The sequence below is a fragment of the Leuresthes tenuis genome, unplaced genomic scaffold, assembly GCF_036924035.1.
Source record: "Leuresthes tenuis unplaced genomic scaffold, fLeuTen1.0.hap1 SCAF_6, whole genome shotgun sequence".
NCBI classification, from domain to species: Eukaryota; Metazoa; Chordata; class Actinopteri; order Atheriniformes; family Atherinopsidae; genus Leuresthes; species Leuresthes tenuis.
Genome location: NW_027325360.1, coordinates 12,946,526 through 12,967,750, shown reverse-complemented (window position 1 = coordinate 12,967,750; position 21,225 = coordinate 12,946,526). Strand labels below are relative to the sequence as shown.

General features: G+C 39.1%; 5 protein-coding genes across 6 annotated transcripts; 1 reads left to right on the top strand and 4 right to left on the bottom strand.

Annotated features, from left to right (window-relative positions):
- The first annotated feature begins 996 nt into the window (after window positions 1–996).
- smyd1b (SET and MYND domain containing 1b) lies at window positions 997–8,280 on the top strand. Of its 2 annotated transcripts, XM_072387694.1 has the most exons (10): window positions 999–1,264; window positions 2,364–2,540; window positions 2,831–3,044; window positions 3,421–3,551; window positions 3,753–3,791; window positions 5,413–5,608; window positions 6,459–6,551; window positions 6,649–6,812; window positions 7,215–7,383; window positions 8,002–8,280. In XM_072387694.1, the coding sequence occupies exons 1-10, from the start codon at window positions 1,143–1,145 to the stop codon at window positions 8,164–8,166; spliced, it is 1,470 nt and encodes a 489-aa protein (XP_072243795.1). In that variant the 5' UTR covers window positions 999–1,142; the 3' UTR covers window positions 8,167–8,280. The 2 variants fall into 2 exon arrangements, with proteins under 2 accessions (XP_072243796.1, XP_072243795.1); XM_072387695.1 differs by lacking the exon at window positions 3,753–3,791 and having other exon boundaries at window positions 997–1,264.
- Window positions 8,281–8,882: 602 nt separating this feature from the next.
- On the bottom strand, window positions 8,883–9,626 carry LOC140309720 (fatty acid-binding protein, liver-type-like). The gene is made up of 4 exons (XM_072387693.1): window positions 9,519–9,626; window positions 9,234–9,406; window positions 9,041–9,133; window positions 8,883–8,963 (listed from the first exon to the last, which is right to left on the bottom strand). The coding sequence occupies exons 1-4, from the start codon at window positions 9,583–9,585 to the stop codon at window positions 8,913–8,915; spliced, it is 384 nt and encodes a 127-aa protein (XP_072243794.1). The 5' UTR covers window positions 9,586–9,626; the 3' UTR covers window positions 8,883–8,912.
- A 2,291-nt stretch (window positions 9,627–11,917) lies between these two features.
- On the bottom strand, window positions 11,918–12,661 carry LOC140309719 (fatty acid-binding protein, liver-type-like). The gene is made up of 4 exons (XM_072387692.1): window positions 12,570–12,661; window positions 12,286–12,458; window positions 12,085–12,177; window positions 11,918–12,007 (listed from the first exon to the last, which is right to left on the bottom strand). Exons 1-4 carry the CDS (start codon window positions 12,634–12,636, stop codon window positions 11,957–11,959), a joined length of 384 nt encoding a protein of 127 aa, XP_072243793.1. The 5' UTR covers window positions 12,637–12,661; the 3' UTR covers window positions 11,918–11,956.
- Window positions 12,662–13,915: 1,254 nt separating this feature from the next.
- LOC140309718 (fatty acid-binding protein, liver-type-like) lies at window positions 13,916–14,666 on the bottom strand. Its single transcript, XM_072387691.1, has 4 exons — window positions 14,559–14,666; window positions 14,275–14,447; window positions 14,083–14,175; window positions 13,916–14,005 (listed from the first exon to the last, which is right to left on the bottom strand). The coding sequence occupies exons 1-4, from the start codon at window positions 14,623–14,625 to the stop codon at window positions 13,955–13,957; spliced, it is 384 nt and encodes a 127-aa protein (XP_072243792.1). The 5' UTR covers window positions 14,626–14,666; the 3' UTR covers window positions 13,916–13,954.
- A 1,320-nt stretch (window positions 14,667–15,986) lies between these two features.
- LOC140309125 (isotocin-neurophysin IT 1-like) lies at window positions 15,987–17,685 on the bottom strand. The gene is made up of 4 exons (XM_072386954.1): window positions 17,605–17,685; window positions 17,396–17,517; window positions 16,962–17,166; window positions 15,987–16,342 (listed from the first exon to the last, which is right to left on the bottom strand). The coding sequence occupies exons 2-4, from the start codon at window positions 17,513–17,515 to the stop codon at window positions 16,200–16,202; spliced, it is 468 nt and encodes a 155-aa protein (XP_072243055.1). The 5' UTR covers window positions 17,516–17,517; window positions 17,605–17,685; the 3' UTR covers window positions 15,987–16,199.
- Between the last annotated feature and the right edge of the window lie 3,540 nt (window positions 17,686–21,225).

Below are 21,225 nucleotides of genomic sequence, written 5' to 3'. Positions count from 1 at the left end.
TTGATTTATTTTGTGTCTTCCAAAAAACCCAGTTAGGTTTGTTCTAATAGCGGGTGGTATCAATGTGTCCTGAGAGATGATATACCAAATATACCATTGTTGTCAATATTCACTTTTGATGTTAAAAAAACAGCTGAATTTACCCAAATGCAGTTTTTTTCCTGCATTATTTGTGTACTTGTAAGGTTACTGTGATGATTAGAACAATTCAACTTAGAAAGAGAAAGACAAACAGGTATATGTGTCATTTTGTGTCCATAAATCTCTCTTTTTGTTTTGACAAAATTGAACACTCCACCTTTAACAGGGATTTTGTGACCACAGATATGCCACTGTGAAAAATGCCATGAAATTGTACATGTAATACATCCATTGATGAACAGGGCTCTTCATTATAAAAAACATATATCGGGAAACAATGTATTTCTGAAACCAATCATTTGTAAAGACTAATTAATATTTGGTCTATGAAGCACTGCAACCCAAAAGATGTAGTGGAAATTGTAAGAATGTATGTATGTAACAGTAAATTAGTGTTGATATTAAATAAGTCATGTAACAATTAGACAAAGAGAGCATGTTGGAGAAAGCACCAGAACAGAGTAGAGGCTGTGAGACAGAGCAGCTCTTTTTCTGTCAAACCTCCAGCAGCTGTTAAACGTCACCAGCAACTCCTGATGGACAGGCCCAACTGAGGGATGAAAATAACCCTCATGGAGAAGGGCAGCTACCAAGTTATAGTCAGGGGGTGGGAAAAATTTCTGCCAGCTGATTGGACAAAAGTCAAAAAGTGTGAAAAGACATCCGAGAAAATGGACATACCTGATGCACTGGCAACAAGTGTAAGCGGTGCCGTTTCCACACAGGGTTGTTTATTTCATTAACAAGTCTATTCACCGAAGACGTTTAATTTCTCAGTGGCTTAAGGAGACAAATCACCACCAACCCGTTTTCTGTTTCACTTGGTACAGTTCAAGAAGTGTTTGGCTATTTTAGTACCTTGAGTCAGGAATGTGCAGTTGCCATTGAAGAACGCAGAGAGGATAGATTAGACTCCGAGTCCCTCAACTATCCTGTCTTTCTACTGAAACAGCCTTCTTCATCATCTGTCCACCAGAGTCTCAGGAACCAGCGCATCGACAATGGAGAGCGTGGCAATATTTGACTCACCTGGGAAAGGGAGGGGTTTGAAGGCTGCCAAGGAGTTTTGGGCTGGAGATGTAATTTTTTCTGAGAGCAGTCTTGCAGCTGTTGTATTTGACAGGTACAGTGTGAATGCAAGTTGTGGATAGTGGGCAGTGGGTGTGTGTTCAATGGGATATTTACGCTATTCAGTCATTTCCTCCCCTCTAGATTTACTGTCCAGCCACAATATCTTACACATTCTTGTTCGCAAAGACCAAGCTGACTTCCATCCATCCATTTTCTATACCGGCTTAATTCAACTGTCGGGTCGTGGGTGGGCTGGAGCCTATCCCAGCGATCCAACCTGACTTAATTTACTTAGTTAAGATCATTTTATTTTTATTTTGATCAAATCATACTCTTGATGAAATTATTTTGAAACAGAAGCTGTGGTAGACAGGTAAGAAAAAGTTAACTCAGTCGTATCTTTAATGTTTTAAGATATGTTTGACAGGCCAGACACGTCTGCCTGCTCTATCTCAGAACTCTTTTTAATGCTGGTCATGTTTTCCATTGGGAAAATTATTGTGACTTTGACACGGAATGTTATAACACTCATGACGAAAAAAAAAAAAATAATCACGGTGGCCAGGTTGACCTGTGGCACATGTTTCACACTAAATGTTTGCAGTCCCTATTTAATTCATCGGCACAAACATCTCTAAACGTGTGCTTACGTAACGAGATCCACTCTCCATGAGTTGCTGCTGTAAATTTTTCCACAAACACTTATGGAGGAAGGAGGAGATGGTGGAATGTGCAAATCCACAAACGTTAGTTTGAGACTCATTCATTAATTTTCCTCGCAATTTACAGTCAACAATTGTGACACGTGTGGAAAAAGCATACCTCATATTGGTTTTCTGTTGAATCTGTGTCAATCTAGATGTGGGAGACAATCTCAGCTCCAAGTCCACTATATTTTTATGGAACAACATAAGTATATTCTGAAGATAAGATCTGAGGACGAAAATAACAGAAAAAAGAAATTTTGGTGGTTAAAAACTTATTTGCTAAATTTGCCAAACTAAACTGTTGGGAATACATGAAAATGAAGACCAGTAGCTTATCATACCAGCTCATTAGCCTCCACAAAGAACAAACCAACATGCTTAAAAGTCATTTAGGCTTTTAAATGGTGTCATTTATTGATTGTTGTATCTTCTTTTTTTCTGCAGTCTCGCAGAACGTATTTGTCACAGCTGCTTCCGCAGACAAGAAAAGCTCCAGAGATGTGGCCAGTGCAAATTCGCTCACTACTGTGACCGAACTTGCCAGCGTGCCGGCTGGGCTGAACACAAGCAAGAATGCAGCGCCATCAAAGCTTATGGAAAAGCACCAAATGAGAACATCCGGTAAGATGAAATGAAAGAGTCTTATTGGCACTTTTATTTCTTCCTTTTCGTCCACTCTTAACAAGCTGTCCTAATAAATCATTAAACAAGAGAGCCTGTAAAAAGTTTTGTTTGTTGCTTTGTTGTGGTCACTTCAAGGCGATTTGGACGAAGAAGAAAAAAAAGTTTCTTTTTATTTCAGCTTGTTTCAGATATATTGTCCCTCCCCCCCTACAAACCAGTGATTATTGGTATCTGATTTTACTGTGACCACACATGTCCTCTTCTTGGCTGTTCTTTCATGTGGTCAGACTTCTGGCCCGCCTCCTGTGGCGCCTCGACAAGGATGGGAGCGTGGTGTCTGACACACAGCTGATCACTCTCGAGGAGTTGGAGGACCACATTAATGACATGCAAGAGGATGAGCTGAAGGAGTTGAAAGTGGACATCCACAACTTCCTGGACTACTGGCCCCGGACCAGCAAACAGCACACAATCGATGTCATCTCACACATATGTGGAGTGGTGCGTTTCAATATGTAAATCAATATATTGTCAGATCTTTATCGTGGCTGTAATTGGTGCACTGCTTTCTACAGTGACCAAGCAAACCCTAACCCTAACCCAAGTGGAATGAACCACTTACCTAAATAAGACAATGTAGCCTAAAGAGTTTCTGTTTGATAGTACCAAACTTGCTTAGAGTTGACAGTCACGCAGCTTTACTAATTAAGTAACCTCAACATTATAGTTGGCCCTCTATGGCAGTAAGTTAAGCCTGAAATAAAAAATGAACAATGTATACAATAATACTATGTGGAAAACCCTAAAGCAGACCTTTATGCTATGCATATCATCCATGTAATGTACTAAATTCTAAATGTTCCACTTCTTCTCCCAGATCAACTGTAATGGCTTCAGTGTGAGTGACCAGAGGGGTCTTCAGGCAGTAGGAGTTGGTCTTTTTCCAAATTTGTGCCTGGTGAACCATGATTGCTGGCCAAACTGCACTGTGATCCTCAACCACGGCAAGTGAGTGAAAAAACAAAATTCTCCTCAGTGATATTTGGCAACTCAACATTCAACAGTTTGCATTGAGCTTCAAATGATTCAGACTTAATGAAAAAAGCTACGGAATTAAGAGTTGTTGTGCGTGTATATGTGCTTGTGTCTGTGTGTGTGTGTGTTTGTCAGGTGTCATTTGGTGTAAAATGGTTCCTGTTTGTCTTTCAGTCAATCGGCTGTGAATACTATGTTTCATTCTCAACGGAGGTGCGTTACCTCAACCTAAGCCTCTTTTAAGTGTTATTTATGAAGCACTAGTGGGACATTAGACTTCTAATAAACAGATTATATGCACATAACCCTCTTCATCCTTTGTAGAAAATTAAAGTCATTGTCACTCTTGTAGTGTGCACTTGTAGTTTGATGGGACTCTGTTTTCTCATCAAATGTTCTAACCTTCTTTGTTCTTATTTAGTGTAACAGAAGGCTTCACTTTTTCACCCACACATATCTTTATCTAACTGCTTGTCATATTCTCTCGCAAAGTGTGCTGCTGGTTTGTCACTGTGTATGTCTATCCATCATGACAACACAGATGGTTGTAGGAGCTTTTATTTCACTTTGTTCATCTCTAACGCCACATGATAACATCTCTGTAAATACAGTTTTGATGAAGGTGCTCTTAGAAAGGATACAATTTTGAAAAATTCAGTTGTTGCTAACCAGAAAACTGGTGTATTTTTTGTTCTGCAGATGGCTTCCATCTTAACTGTTTTGCACAGCAGCTGACAACAGTAGTCGTTGCTCTGCTCTCGTCTGCTGGAGGAGCAGCTGTAGGGCTGCTCCAACCAGAAGCTGCAGCATGTAGAGAACTGGCTCCACTGCTGTGGAGGTCAAGATAACTGCGAATGGCTGCAGGGCAGAGCAATCATCAACAGCTGCAGTCCAAGACAGAGATACTGGAGTCTAGCCATGGCATGTGAAACTAAAAAGAGGCAGGTGAAAATCAAAGCAAGGACCTGACCAGCAGTCAGAGTACCTGCATGGGCTGTGTGCTCTCAAAAACCGCTGTGTATGTGGTGGTGAGGTCTTAGATATTAATCAGCTCCTATTGTCTACACAGTTATATGATGTACCATTGGCCAGAACACACCGGCACCCAAAGTGGGAAATTATGGTTAAAGTAACCAAAACCGTGGATTTACACAGTCAGTTGCATGCTGCAGTACAGCAGTATAGCACATGCAGCATAAGAGTGGCTTGAGTGTGTTTTTGGCTTAAGAATCCACATGACTCTTCTATGTTTCACATGTCAAAGAAAATATCCTTTAGACAGCAAATGGCTACATTTTTAAAACTAGAAAATAGAAGCACCCCAAGAACAGGCAGGTGCTGATCACTGGAGATGGATGAAACACATTTCATTGATGACTGAATGTTTTTATTTATACAGTCAGCTTATGCTAGGTCACTTGGAGAAGAAAGCGACAGGTCCACATTCTGGTATATTATGGCAGCAGTTGAGTTTTGCTAACCAGACTTTAGAAGGGGAAACACAAGGCAGATAGGGGCTAATGAGAAAGCAGGGACTGAACTTTCAAAATTAAATTCTTACAAAAAGCACCTTTAAATATTCTGATTTATTTATGTAAAAAGAAAAAAAGAAAAAGAGTTAATTCACAATAAGTGAGTTCACTCACTTATTGTTAAATAAAGTGTGTCATCATATTTCAGACATTCACTAACATCTCTCCATCAATGCTTTAACTGGGCTGACTGAACTGAAAGCCACACTATGGCGCAGGGTTTCATCATCAGTGGAAAAACTGTGAATGAAAGACCAAATGAAATCACTCTGCACATATTTGACTATGTTTCTGCTCCTCAGGATTGAGTTGCGTGCTCTGGGTAAGATTGCCGAAGGAGAGGAGCTTACAGTCGCTTATGTGGACTACCTGAATTTGTCAGAGGAGCGACAGAGGCTTCTGAAAACACAATACTTCTTCGACTGCACGTGTGAACACTGCAAGAACAAAATCAAAGATGATTTGAAGATGGGGGGAAGGGAAGTGGATGGAGTCAAGGTGTGTGTCTGTTCTTTTACTGCACAGAGCAAAAAAGACTAAACACTCCTGCGACATTTAGCAGTGAGAGGGGTGATAAGGACAGGCGAGAAACATGAGAAGCAGCCAGCTACAATGACTATTTAAAGCAAAGATAACGCACAAGTGGATTCAGCCTTCTGGGCATTCATACATGCTTTCAAGAAACAGTTAGTAGGGGTCAGAGTAGAGAAACCGTCTGTTCAACAAGAACCAAGTACCATTTATCTACTGCCTTACCATTAAAAATCAATGTTCTCTTATGTTACCTAATTCCACTTGCAAACATGTTTTAACATATGACACCACTGTTGTGTTGTAATAGAGAAGCTGCTTGACATTATCTTAAGCCGTTCAACTAAACAGCTGTGCTTCAGTCTACTCTGTGAGAGAGTCTGTGAGAGAGTATATGTGTATGTCATCTGTTATAAATAGAGAATGTTGGCAAAAAATGTTAGAGGACTTTGTCACATGATCTCTAACAAACCAAAAGTCTGCAGGACTGACCCAGTAATATGCCTGAATTGATTGTCAAGTGATAACATCAATTACAAAGAGTTGTCTTGGAGTAAATCTTGTTTGTTATCATCTTTATCAAGGCCTTGGATGGTGTCACTATGACAGAGCGAAGGTCATTTTCAGATAAAATAATAATCAGGCCATCACTTTTATGGAACTATACAAGGCCCACTTGTGTTATCTTTAAAAAGAAATAACACTTCCTTTTAAACACTTCCTTCTTTTTTTTCTATTTAGTCACATATCAATCATTCAGTTTTCTTTCATTTTAACTTTACTATGGTGCGTTTGACCTGTCTTTCCAATCTTACAGCCTTCAGAGGAACAAGTGAAAGAGGCAACGAATTACTGTTTTGAAACCTTGGAGAAGATGGACGAGGCCAGATTAAATGGTGACTACCACAAGGTATTGCATATGATCACCCTCAGAACCAAATGGCTTTATGAATATAAATGTATTTATAATTTATAACTTTTCTTTGCATTGTTCTCCTTTTTGTAAGGTGGTGAAAATCTGTAAAGAGTGCATCGATAGGATGGAGCCAGTTTTAGCAGACACTCACATCTACCTGCTGAGGATATGGAGCACAATGAGCGAAGTGAAAGCTTATCTGCAGTTCTTTGATGAAGCTGCAGATTACGCCCGCAAAATGGTGGAGGGATACATGTGAGTGCAAAAGCACTCATTATCTTCCTGTGGTGCTCATGAACACTGATTCTACTGTGGTACAGAGGTGCAAAACAAACAAAAACATGAAATCCCTCTGCATTTCAAAGAGCACAATAACATTTCAGAACACAAGAATCAAACAACATTTTATGAAAACATTTATCAACATGCGATTTTCTGATTTGTGTTTTCTGTTTTGTTGTGTTGACTGAAAGTTCATTTCTAAAATGTTGCTTTAAATTCTTTTAAGTCGTTTTGTTTATAGAAATGTTATGTTCTTGGTATTATTTTTGTATTTTGAACCTCAGGGCCACGGTAATATTCAAATAATGATGACAAACACATCGTATTTCCAGATAAACAAATCTGGGTTATTAAACATATCTCCCCCTCTTGCAGGAAGTTGTACCACGAGAACAATGCTGCTCTTGGTATGGCTGCCATGCGAGCAGGGGTGACACACTGGCAGGCTGGGGAGATAGAGGTGGGACACGGTATGATCTGCAAGGCCTACGCCATCCTCATGGTCACACATGGCCCCACACATCCCATCACCAAGGACCTTGAGGTAAACACTTTACAATCACACAATTCGTATTCATTTAATCCAGCCTTTATTTAACCCAGCAAGTCACGAAGAACAAACTTTTAGTTAAAATGACAGCCTGGAAAAAGGCAAAGCTTTCTGAGGAAATTAGATAAAAAGAAATTCCATCCATCTGTTTTCCATACCCGCTTAATCCAACTCAGGGTTGCAGGTGGGGGTGGAGCCTATCCCAGCTATTACTGGGCAAGATGCAGGGTACACCCTGGACAGGTCACCAGTCCATCTTGGAAGTAATGAGAAACAATAGTACATATTAAAATTACTTTTTTTTTTTACCGAAAGAAAATGAATAATGCACTTATGCTCAAGAGGTGACCAGAGACCTGACTGCAAATGTTAAATGTTCCTTAATATTTGTTTGTGTACATTAGCAGGAGTTTGCTCATAAATCGAACATTTAAACGGTTGTTTATGTAGATTGTTTCTAGTGACCCTGATTGCACTGAAAATTTAGTTTGGTTAAAAAAACAAATCAGAATTTTTTTCTGCAAAATTTGAACCTATTTCATTAATAACAGACTGGAGTTATCTTAAATTTGCCTTTTGTATTTTGAAGTTTTCATTCCAATTTCTCTACAGGCGATGCGCGTTCAGACAGAAATGGAGCTGAGGATGTTCAAACAGAACGAGTACGTTTACCACAGTATGAGAGAAGCAGCTCTGAAAAACAAACCAATGACCATGATGCATGAACCAAAGTCTGTGGAGGAGGGAATCAAGAACCTTTTCCACCGGAGGAAGTAGCAAAATCATAGTATTGCAGTGGAGAGAGCCTTTTGCCATTTTGGTGTGAGTCTACACATTTTAGTCACACGGCCAATTTCTGTATTGCTCACATTTTGTAGTAACACTTTTCATTAAAAATATGTCTTGTCACACCTGTCGTTTATAAATGCAGAATTCAGCAAATATGTCTTTCCTATGAATGAAAAAGCTTGTTCACTGGAGCTCAGTACCGATACATGTGACTGGTTCAGCATCTCACTGCCAGAACAGATACTAGGATTCTGATACTGTGGACGAGCAGTACATTTAAGCAAGTCCTAGTAAATAAAAGTGCACCTAATGGGTTTAAGTGCATGCTTGTTTACTTGCCACATTGCATTTTGGAGAAACCTCAGTATGTGGCTAGTTTGATTTTACCTTTTCAGTGAGTTTTGGTTGAACTTCATATCAGTGAAGACTGTTCATAAAAATTTGTTGACTGCTCTGCAGCTCCAGCAAAAAAAGAGAAAAGAAAGTTGTCACTAGTTGAAGTATGTTGATCCTGTGGAATCCTTACAGCACACAACTGGACTTTGCAACTCTACCTTGTGCAGATCTGCAGTCGACCCCTTAATGCACCCAATGCTTCTTTTAAACCCTTCCGACTTAGTCACCTCGTGAACTTTACCCACCAGCATGGAGTGAAAGATGCAAGCAGATTTGGTAAAAGAAAACTACGACAGCAGTTGCTTTTGTTCTTTTATTATCATGTCAAGTGTACACATTTAAATGCGTTTGCTTGTCCTCTTGTATACAATGTTACCAAGAGTCATAGTCTGTTGAAAGAAGAAAACAAAAATTAGTGTTCAAGATGTAGCACTGAGATCAAGTTACCAATCACCTCCATACTCACGTTGACAATTGTGTTCCCATCCACCAGCTCTGTGAGTGATTCTATTCCCTTCAGACAGACTTTCAGCTTGTTGCCTTCACGCTGAACGACCCCCTTTGATACACAGGCCAAGAATTAAAAACTTGGTGTTCAAATCATTTTGAAAATGATGATTCAACAGGCAGTTTTTTTGTTTTAAAACGTATTGGTTTACCTTGACCTTCTCTCCAGTCATCGTCTCCAGCTCAGTCTCCTGTCCAATGGTGAAGGTGTTGGACAAAACTTTTGAGCCAGTAGTAATTGTCACTTTGAAATGATCACCACTCTCCTCAATCTCAGAGATACTCTTGATGTCTTTTCCTTTCTGGATGAGGTCATCAGGAAGACCTGTGACAAAAAGCTAGTTAGAACACTTTAAATAGTGTGCGAACGCTCTAAAACAAAGATGATTTTACCAAAAAAAAACAAAACATGAAACTTTACTGTCGACTCAACTCACCCATAGCCTTCATGAAAGGCTCAAAGTTCTCCTGAGACTCCAGTTGGTACTTTCCAGAAAAAGACATGGTGGTAGAGAGCAACGATAGACCAAAAGGTGGTTATCTGCCTCTTTTATACTCACAGACCACAGCTGCTCAATGATTAACCACAGGTGACACCAATTAAGGCAGCGGCAGGCCACTTCATGCAGCCGCGCTCACAGAGAAGATCGACATAGTAGAATCTGCTAAGTATAAATAAGGGAGGAGAATAACAATAAGATTATTGGTAGATACTGGAATAATTAAAAGAATATAGAAAAGAAAGAAAAAAAAATTTAGTCCAGTAGATGGCGGCATATGCGACACCAAGGATGCCAGCTGCCATTAAACATCAAAGAAGAAGAAGAAGAGAAGATCGACCACAGCAGATAAGAGCCAGCAGGGAGATAAAAGAGGTACAGAACCAATTGACCAAAGTTTGGTAATCCTCAGTGTAGAGAAAAAAGAAGAAAGTAGAGACAGCATTTTGCTGGGTTAAATAAAGGCTGGATTAAAATAAACCAATGACCATGATGCATGAACCAAAGTCTGTGGAGGAGGGAATCAAGAACCTTTTCCACTGGAGGAAGTAGCAAAATCATAGTATTGCAGTGGAGAGAGCCTTTTGTTACCATTTTGGTGTGAGAGTATACATTTTAGTCACACGGCCAATTTTTGTAGTAACACTTTTTATTAAAAATATGTCTTGTCACACCTGTCGTTTATTAACGCAGAATTCAGCAAATACGTCTTTCCTATGAATGAAAAAGCTTGTTCACTGGAGCTCAGTACCGATACATGCGACTGGTTCAGCATCTCACTGCCAGAACAGATACTAGGATTCCGATACCGCAGAAGAACAGTACATTTAAGCAAGTCCTAGTAAATAAAAGTGCACCTAACAGGTTTAAGTTCATGCTTGTTTACTTGCCACATTGCATTAAGGAGAAACCTCAGTATGTGGCTAGTTGTGAGAATGCTTTAAGGCATTCTCACTATTGTTTTCCTGTTTCTCTTTTTTGGCACTTAACTACTCCTGCAATCTTTCACCGATTTCAACAATTTTGGTATCAAACGTTCAGCTCCTTCAGGAGATTTATGCTATGACTTTTGGTGTTGATATCTTTTACACTTTTTAAACTATTTAACTTTTAATTCAAATTTTCCCGTCATTCAAATGAATGGCAATTTCTTTCAACTCTTTAAAAACTTCCTCCTCTTTCCAACCTAACTACTTCAACATACATTCAGCTGGAGACACCATTCAAACTGTAAAATGTTCACAAGACATTAAGCTATTACCAAATTATTCAGCTTTTTAAAATATTAAGTCAATTTTGAAATATGACAGTTTAAAAAACATGAAATTTTTGCTCCTTCTTGATTTTTATGAATGAGAAGATTAGAGTGGCAGACTGATCATTTTAACATTTTCTGATTTTCAAACAAATTCCTCTAACTTTCATGCTGTTTAACTCAGACAAACAAATTATACCTTAAAATGTAGGTACACTTGTCCTCTTTCAGCTGATGCAACTACTAAAGAGCTCACATTTACAGAATTTCAGCTATGAGCCTTGAAGCGAGAGAAACCTTTCAATTTCTCTCACTAACTCCAATGGAAATTTGGTGGAACGCCAGAGACAGGTTCAACTGTGTTCAACTCGCTGCCGTTTAAATTTTTTTCACTCCTTTCAAATAAAAACTACATTGCTGCGTTCCTCCAAGCCTTCTGCTTCTTACGGTCTTCAAATTATTTTCCTCGCTCTTCCGGTTTTCTCACAGGAGGTCATAGTATCCAAAATGCAATTTCTGCAGGTTATACAGGGAGAGAGCTGTTAAGCAGCAGTTGATTACAAACATTCCTGTCACTGATGACATCACTGATGACATCACTCTTCCACTCCCTGCTGTATATTACACTGAAGCCATTTTAACTATTACTCACTTGATTTCTGATAAATTTTCACTAGATTCAGCTTTTTGAGCATGTTCAACTAATCCCATTCAACTTAAAAAGCAGTCTCACAGCTGTTTCGCAGGAACAGCTTTTTCTAGTTTGATTTTACCTTTTCAGTGAGTTTTGGTTGAACTTCATATCAGTGAAGACTTTTCATAAAAATTTGTTGACTGCTCTGCAGCTCCAGCAAAAAAAGAGAAAAGAAAGTTGTCACTAGTTGAAGTATGTTGATCCTGTGGAATCCTTACAGCACACAACTGGACTTTGCAACTCTACCTTGTGCAGATCTGCAGTCGACCCCTTAATGCACCCAATGCATCTTTTAAACCCTTCCGACTTAGTCACCTCGTGAACTTTACCCACCAGCATGGAGTGAAAGATGCAAGCAGATTTGGTAAAAGAAAACTACGACAGCAGTTGCTTTTGTTCTTTTATTATCATGTCAAGTGTACACATTTAAATGCGTTTGCTTGTCCTCTTGTATACAATGTTACCAAGAGTCATAGTCTGTTGAAAGAAGAAAACAAAAATTAGTGTTCAAGATGTAGCACTGAGATCAAGTTACCAATCACCTCCATACTCACGTTGACAATTGTGTTCCCATCCACCAGCTCTGTGAGTGATTCTATTCCCTTCAGACAGACTTTCAGCTTGTTGCCTTCACGCTGAACGACCCCCTTTGATACACAGGCCAAGAATTAAAAACTTGGTGTTCAAATCATTTTGAAAATGATGATTCAACAGGCAGTTTTTTTTTTTTTTTTTTTAAAAACGTATTGGTTTACCTTGACCTTCTCTCCAGTCATCGTCTCCAGCTCAGTCTCCTGTCCAATGGTGAAGGTGTTGGACAAAACTTTTGAGCCAGTAGTAATTGTCACTTTGAAATGATCACCACTCTCCTCAATCTCAGAGATACTCTTGATGTCTTTTCCTTTCTGGATGAGGTCATCAGGAAGACCTGTGACAAAAAGCTAGTTAGAACACTTTAAATAGTGTGCAAACGCTCTAAAACAAAGATGATTTTACCAAAAAAAACAAAACATGAAACTTTACTGTCGACTCAACTCACCCATAGCCTTCATGAAAAGCTCAAAGTTCTCCTGAGACTCCAGTTGGTACTTTCCAGAAAAAGACATGGTGGTAGAGAGAAACGATAGACCAAAAGGTGATTATCTGCCTCTTTTATACTCACAGACCACAGCTGCTCAATGATTAACCACAGGTGACACCAATTAAGGCAGCGGCAGGCCACTTCATGCAGCCGCGCTCACAGAGAAGATCGACATAGTAGAATCTGCTAAGTATAAATAAGGGAGGAGAATAACAAGATTCTTGGTAAATACTGGAATAATCAAAAGAATAAAGAAAAGAAGAAATAAGAAAGAAAAAAAAAGAAATTTAGTCCAGTAGATGGCGGCATATGCAGCACCAAGGATGCCAGCTGCCATTAAACATCAAAGAAGAAGAAGAAGAGAAGATCGACCACAGCAGATAAGAGCCAGCAGGGAGATAAAAGAGGTACAGAACCAATTGACCAAAGTTTGGTAATCCTCAGTGTAGAGAAAAAAGAAGAAAGTAGAGACAGCATTTTGCTGGGTTAAAACAAACCAATGACCATGATACATGAATCAAAGTCTGGAGGAGGGAATCAAGAACCTTTTCCACCCGAGGAAGTAGCAAAATCATAGTATTGCAGTGGAGAGAGCCTTTTGTTGCCATTTTGGTGTGAGAGTCTACACATTTTAGTCACACGGCCAATTTTTGTATTGCTCACATTTTGTAGTAACACTTTTCATTAAAAATATGTCTTGTCACACCTGTCTCGTTTATAAATGCAGAATTCAGCAAATATGTCTTTCCTATGAATGAAAAAGCTTTATGCTGCTGGTGGTCACTGGACGCTACAACTCAATGTTCACTGGAGCTCAGTACCGATACATGCGACTGGTTCAGCATCTCACTGCCAGAACAGATACTAGGATTCTGATACCGCAGAAGAGCTGTACATTTTTTAAGCAAGTCCTAGTAAATAAAAGTGCATGCTTGTTTACTTGCCACATTGCATTAAGGAGAAACCTCAGTATGTGGCTAGTTTTTTGATGTTACCTTTTCAGTGAGTTTTGGTTGAACTTCATATCAGTGAAGACTTTTCATAAAAATTTGTTGACTGCTCTGCAGCTCCAGCAAAAAAAAGAGAAAAGAAAGTTGTCACTAGTTGAAGTATGTTGATCCTGTGGAATCCTTACAGCACACAACTGGACTTTGCAACTCTACCTTGTGCAGATCTGCAGTCGACCCCTTAATGCACCCAATGCTTCTTTTAAACCCTTCCGACTTAATCACCTCGTGAACTTTACCCACCAGCATGGAGTGAAAGATGCAAGCAGATTTGGTAAAAGAAAACTACGACAGCAGTTGCTTTTGTTCTTTTATTATCATGTCAAGTGTACACATTTAAATGCGTTTGCTTGTCCTCTTGTATACAATGTTACCAAGAGTCATAGTCTGTTGAAAGAAGAAAACAAAAATTAGTGTTCAAGATGTAGCACTGAGATCAAGTTACCAATCACCTCCATACTCACGTTGACAATTGTGTTCCCATCCACCAGCTCTGTGAGTGATTCTATTCCCTTCAGACAGACTTTCAGCTTGTTGCCTTCACGCTGAACGACCCCCTTTGATACACAGGCCAAGAATTAAAAACTTGGTGTTCAAATCATTTTGAAAATGATGATTCAACAGGCAGTTTTTTGTTTTAAAACGTATTGGTTTACCTTGACCTTCTCTCCAGTCATCGTCTCCAGCTCAGTCTCCTGTCCAATGGTGAAGGTGTTGGACAAAACTTTTGAGCCAGTAGTAATTGTCACTTTGAAATGATCACCACTCTCCTCAATCTCAGAGATACTCTTGATGTCTTTTCCTTTCTGGATGAGGTCATCAGGAAGACCTGTGACAAAAAGCTAGTTAGAACACTTTAAATAGTGTGCGAACGCTCTAAAACAAAGATGATTTTACCAAAAAAAACAAAACATGAAACTTTACTGTCGACTCAACTCACCCATAGCCTTCATGAAAGGCTCAAAGTTCTCCTGAGACTCCAGTTGGTACTTTCCAGAAAAAGACATGGTGGTAGAGAGCAACGATAGACCAAAAGGTGGTTATCTGCCTCTTTTATACTCACAGACCACAGCGGCTCAATGATTAACCACAGGTGACACCAATTAAGGCAGCGGCAGGCCACTTCATGCAGCCGCGCTCACAGAGAAGATCGACCACAGCAGATAAGAGCCAGCAGGGAGATAAAAGAGGTACAGAGCCAATTGACCAAAGTTTGGTAATCCTCAGTGTAGAGAAAAAAGAAGAAAGTAGAGACAGCATTTTGATGTATACAAATGGGGGGATGGATCGCAAAAGTCCAAAACAAAAGTATGATGACATTGCATGTATCCTGCCCCAACAACTGTCCACGGTTTCGATCACTTTCCTAGTTGATGTTTTCTCACATACTTATTCCTACCTTCCTTCCATGCACCCTGAAATCTGTTCCTTCTTTTAATTTGTTATTTTTTCTAGACAGCTTTCACTAAGGTTTTGTTTCCATCTTTTGTCCAGGACTTTCTCTTTTTCTTCTTGTCATCATTTGAAAATGTTTAAGATAAATCAGTTGTAGAGATTTTTTTTTTCTTCCCAGTGAATGTCTTATTTTAAATCAAGTTGCTACAATTTAGCTGCAGTTGGGCTGCAAATACTGCTGGAAAACATGAAAATGCAGATAGTACTTATAAGATAATGTTAAAAGAAAAACTGCTTAGAAAGATTTCACAGTGTATGTGTAAGTTATACTTGCAACGATCTTGTCTTAAAATGCATGTTGAATTCATGTTTTCTGGGATATCATTGCTCTGTCAATAATCTAAAGAATACTTTACTTTTTAGCAATTGGTAAAACCCTCTTTGTGCACATTTGCACAATGTGAACTATGGTCAACATTTGACTCCAAAGGTACTTTAGTCAGATGTCATTTTTGAAGATAAGATTTTTTTTGAAGAATATAGAGAGCACTCAGAGTACAGACTAGCTGTAGCTAATATTTAGCTAAATATTTCAGTCCTGTACAACTTCAGCGTGAATTTATAGTTATGTTATGATAATTCTTCCTTCTGCTGTCTTTAACCTTTTTTTGTTTTCACCTCAAGAATATGATATGGTTTCACCACGAAGTTAAAAAAAAATGGACCAAAGGTGATAAGATAATCACCTCAACTGTTGCAACATTGATATTGTGTCACTGGAGGTACTAGAAAAACACACAGTGAGGAGGATCTTAGAGATTAAGACGGCTGTGGGCTTTGTACGCTAATGATAGCGGAACACAATCGAACACAGATCCTGACAATACCTATGCTGAATTGTTCTTTAATGTGTAGCAGATATATATTTTTTAATTTTGAAAAGTGTTTTCAATCAGGCACCTTTGAAATAAAAAGCAACGTCTTATACTCTCTCCAAACTTTATTTCAGCATGCAGATATCTGGATGATCTGTCTGTATTCATCCCTATTTTCATACATAAAAATATATTGACGGAGGCACTCTACAGAAGCATTCCAAAGCAAAGAGCAAAAAGTGATGACAAACATACAGAAACACAACTATACAGTATGAACTCTTTGTTCCATTTATGGTCCAAGCAGCAGCTCATTGGTGGGTTCGGTGAGAAGTGCGGCCAGTCAGATGCAGGAGCCTGAGGATGATATCGCTGGGGTCGCTGCCTTCGAACTGGCTGGTTTGGTCATATCCATCCTCATCAATGAGGCAGGATTGATCTGTGGTGCAGCTTTCTGTGGCAGGATTTTCACAACAATGCAATAGATGCTATTACTTCAATAATTTTTTTCAGCTTTACACTATTTGATTAGCTGTATTTCTTTCAGATCAACAGGGCAAATTTAGAAGTTTACCATAGCTGAAGCAATACATTTAATTCCATATTTAAAAAAAAATCTATTTATCTTCATTAGGAATCGATACAAAAAAACAGTAAAAACTTTAAAATGTATTCAAATGTAAGGAACTGGAATGAAAACCAAATTGCACATGCTACAGTCAATATTGGAGAAAGTCACATAGATTAATCAAGTACTTTTTCTTCTTGAACTTTATAATATGTATGAGAGAGATTTTACCTCTAATGAGAATGTAAACTAAACATATGTCTGTCAGCTAATAAAATTTTAATGTTTAAATCTTAGTGAAAAATATTAAATATGACACTACAACTTGCTCTCTTGCAGACTGACTAACTCTCATGAGTTGAGCAAATTTGGTTTAGAGTACAATACTTTTGTTGGATTACATTAAAGGCAGGTTGAATTACAGAACTTTTACTTCCCAGGAAGTATTTTGACAGTTTGGGATCATTGGTTTCTGCTCATGCTTATATACGCTAACATTTCTGACCTGCATCACAGCAGAGTCCTGTAGCAGCACAACGTCCTCCCTCTGACCCACAGGGTCTACCTCCTGCTTGGCAGGGAGTCAGCAGGTAGTTCTCCTCCACACAGTGAGCAGCCTCTGGGGAGCCCAGTACACAGCCCAGACCCTCCCCACAGCAGATGCTGGGGCCAAAGCAGTGACCCCTGTCTCCAGGACCACAAGACATGCACTAAAGGAGGGGAAAAGCGGTTATTCTTGATGTTTTACTGAATTTGAACCTCAACTATTTAAAGTTTGTCTGTGATGGAGGATGGTTCCAACATTCTTTGCTCCGCCAGAGATTTCCATCTTTTTTTCCACTGATGTTTTCCCTACGTTTAATTTTTCTACTATGACAGCTCTTACATTGGAATTTGCAGCCTCAAAATGAAATGTAAAGATGGATAAAAGCAGCTCACCTTGCGCAGTGGTGCGTCCATGATGGCCCTCTTACCACCAATGGGGCAGTTAGAGATGTAACACGCTGAACATACAGACAGGAGGAAAAGCAGGCAAACGTAGACAGCAGCTCTAGTCATTTCTGTTCAAAATGAAGTTAAAAACAGGAAAGATATTTAGACGTATGTCAAAATCTAAGCCACGCAAATGTTCCAAGATTAAACCCTACTCAATAGTTTCTTCAAGTTTCTGTTTAAGTTGCTCCCAGGTGATTGCTGAGGTCTCTGTCTTGTCTGGTACTACAGACATGTCTTATATACTTCCAAAGCACCTTTTGAGAGTGACAGAGAAAGCCAAAAGCCACTTAGAAATCCGTAATGAGCCCTTTTTAGTTACAGTCACCTCCTAAGATGAAGCTGACCACTGAGCAGGGGGCAGGTCAAAGGGCCAGGAAGTTTCGTGGCTCGTTTTGCTACTTTTTGTGAAGACTGATTAAAGAAGGGCTCGTGGAGCGTGACCGTGCATGTTAGAATTGGTTGGAAATCAGGGAGGTCAAGAAGGGCATATGGAAATAAAATTATTCATATTATCAGTGGGCATGAGGGTGGTCCAACTTTGATCTGTTTCTTTAAAAAAACAACTACATTTTTTAAGAACATTTCCCTGCCATGTCGAGAGGAAATCCAAAAGCTCCTGGATTACAGCTGGACTGAAAGGTCATGAGAAGAGGCCTGTTTCTGTGCCTCGGCCTGCGGAGTCAATGCCACGTTTTTTGCAGAGCAGATGTATGTAAGCTAACGCACTGATGACGACAACAGAGACACACTTTCGATTTTCCTTTTGTGTTAATAAAGTGTTTAATTCCTCACAGGAACTGACACACATGTTGCCCAGGTCTTAGGTTAATTGGTCTTATGAGCTAATTAACACAGCTAATGATTGCCCACAACCCATAAAAGACCACTCCACCTCCACAATGATAAGAGCTCAATTACTGCAATTTCCACCTCTTTTCAGTTAATAATAGATAACTGTTATGCTAAAAGTGAGCAGCAGGAAGTCGGTTTATTTAGATTTCATACCCGGAGTCAGCTCATACTACATGACCGCAGTCACAAATAAGACATTGAAGTGGAATGAATTGGACTCTTGGTCACTCTTGCCTCCTAGTGGTTGTGCAAACACATTTAATGTATTTATGCCTACATTTCTGAGGGTTTGTTAGTGTTTTCCTCCGCCATGCTTTTCCAAGGGATAGACAGTATAAAATAATAAATCTATAGGGTAATAAACTACAAGAAAACCACAAACAAGGGAGTGAAAATAAAAAAAAAGGGGTAACAGAATGTGTTTGTGTTGTGCAGTGCTGTCACAGCTCACGACCCCTCAATTATGAACACTATGACCTGATATCTGACTGTTGCCTTTGTCTCTTGCAACTAACCCATTCAGTTCAACAGACATATTTTAGATTCAATCTAAAAAAAGAAGATTTCACTCATGTAATCTTATGAAAACAAAATATAAATAGCTGAATGGTTTTAACAGACGGATCATGACCCATCATGACCTGTCACCTTTCGGCTCTTAATCATTCAAATCGTATTGTTTGTTTATGAAACATCAACTCTTGCCTCCTCACGGTCCTCCAAAAGTCGTGCAAATCCCTATTTCATAGAGAAATGGAGATGTCTATCTAGTGTTTCCTTATTTTTCTGCAGGAAGGCACTAGGCTTGTTGACTTCCTCTCCCCTCCCTTCCTTCCTTCTCTCCGAAGGTACTCATCTGAAAAATGAGAACAAAGTGATTGTTCCTGTTCTCTTTCTTAAGTCACTTCAAATGCTATCCGTGGACGGGCGGCTCATTGTCAGGAGAGCTGCAGTGCAAGCAAGAGGAAGAGAACGTTGGTTCAGGTACAGCAGCGGCAGCACCTCAGCCACAGCATCACAGAAAACACACTCTGCTACACTCAGCTGGTAAGTTACACATAAACAGGCTACCCTGCAGCTTCACAGGATACACACTTGCATGGCACGGACTGGTATGTAAGGAGGAGCTTCAATTTTAATGGATTGTTTGGAATGTACACTGTGGCAAACAGGCAGGAGTCTCTGCGTGGAGCTACTTAAGCAGGAAAAGTGAAGAGCAGTGTCCAGGAGAGCATTTAAGATAAAAACTTTGCTTATTTTTGAGGCTGTTACAAAATACCAAGAAGAGGCTGTATAACATTCGTCTTGCACTCTGCATGTGGATTATTTTCCCTGTACATCACCTCTCACACATTTACATCCAATTCTCTGTAATGCATTTTCATCATCCACCTATACGAAGAGACATCTCTTGATCTTGCATGGGTTGCACTGTCTGTTTCATGTAGATAGATTTACAAAATCATCTCAAAACCTAATCTTTTCAGTGTGCCATTCTACGCGTTCTTAAAGTATGTAAGTCCGGATGCATACGTTAAGAACAGAAAAAGTTGTGTAATTGAGGAAATCAAGATTTGCAAATTTGCTGTTCTGGTAAAGTTAATATATTTCAAGCATCTGTACCAAAATAAAACAAAATGAGAGCCTCTAGATTATGAGCATTCATGACGTTTAATTTAATTTAATTTTTTTTACCTTCATAACTATCTTTAGGTTTTAGTTTAGAAAACTAAACAAGACATCTTAAGATGCACACTTTCTCTGAATGTTCCACTGTGTTCTGAGCTGCTTGAGCATGTAACCTGGTGATTGATACACCTTGAAATAATCTTCACTCGCCGATCTATATCTGTTCAAATGTGAATTTACATCTAATATGGGAAGAGCAGTTTAAGCCTCTGCATAAGCAACCAGGATTCTTATCTCTAATAGAAAAAAAAGATGATGTTGGGGTCATGGTACAGTGCATCGGAATAGATCTCTTCAGATATTTATCAATAAGCTGTGTATTAGTTATAGGAATAGAATGATGATAATGATGTGAACAACAAAGTGCTATTTTGAATGTCATGCAGAAGTAAGACAGTTCCCCTTTAACAGTTACCATCTTTTCATCCACAACAATCATCATCTACCTTAACGTACGCACAAGCTGAAGTTGAGATATAATTTATATCCCCATCTTGTTGTTCTGATTTCACAATTCGTGCTGCTTCCAGAGATCCGGATGAAAACACCATGTAGCACAGACAGTGAAGGAGAAAATGGAGAAGTTCTTCAATTAGTAGGAAAAAAAAGATGAGCAGGGTAGAGAAAAAAGAGATAGAGAAGCGAAAAGTGCATGCAAGAGGTAAAGGTGGCGATTTCATAGAGAACTTCCTAATTTCAGGAGATCTGTGAAAAAGAAAGAAGTGAAACGTTTCAGGCTGAGCACTGAAAGGTGTGGGTGTTGACAACACAATGCACCCACAAGGATTCTTCCCCAGAGCTCTTCTGAGTAATAGCTTCGCATCATCAACAGAAACCAGACACAGAGTCACTGCATGCCCTTTCTTCTATTCTTCATCCAAATGATGTGTTTGATACTGATACCAGATGTGAAATTGTGAATTGGTGAATATTTTGATTTATCAAAGGTTTTTTTTTTTTCCTTCTTCTTCTCTGCTGTGGCCAGAGTGCAAAACAAAACAACATAGGACAAAATACAACAAAATTCCCTGCCCAGTTTCACAAGAATATGAGTAATATGAACATTTGTGCACATGTGGAAAACACAGTAATGTAATTCATGGTTAAAAATTGTGGGATGGAAAAGCCTTACTATGGTTTTGTTTTGTATTGGACAGCATCAGTGTTATGAGACTGAAACAACGACCCAGGAGTTTAAAAATGTATTAACATGTTTACTTAACCATGTGACC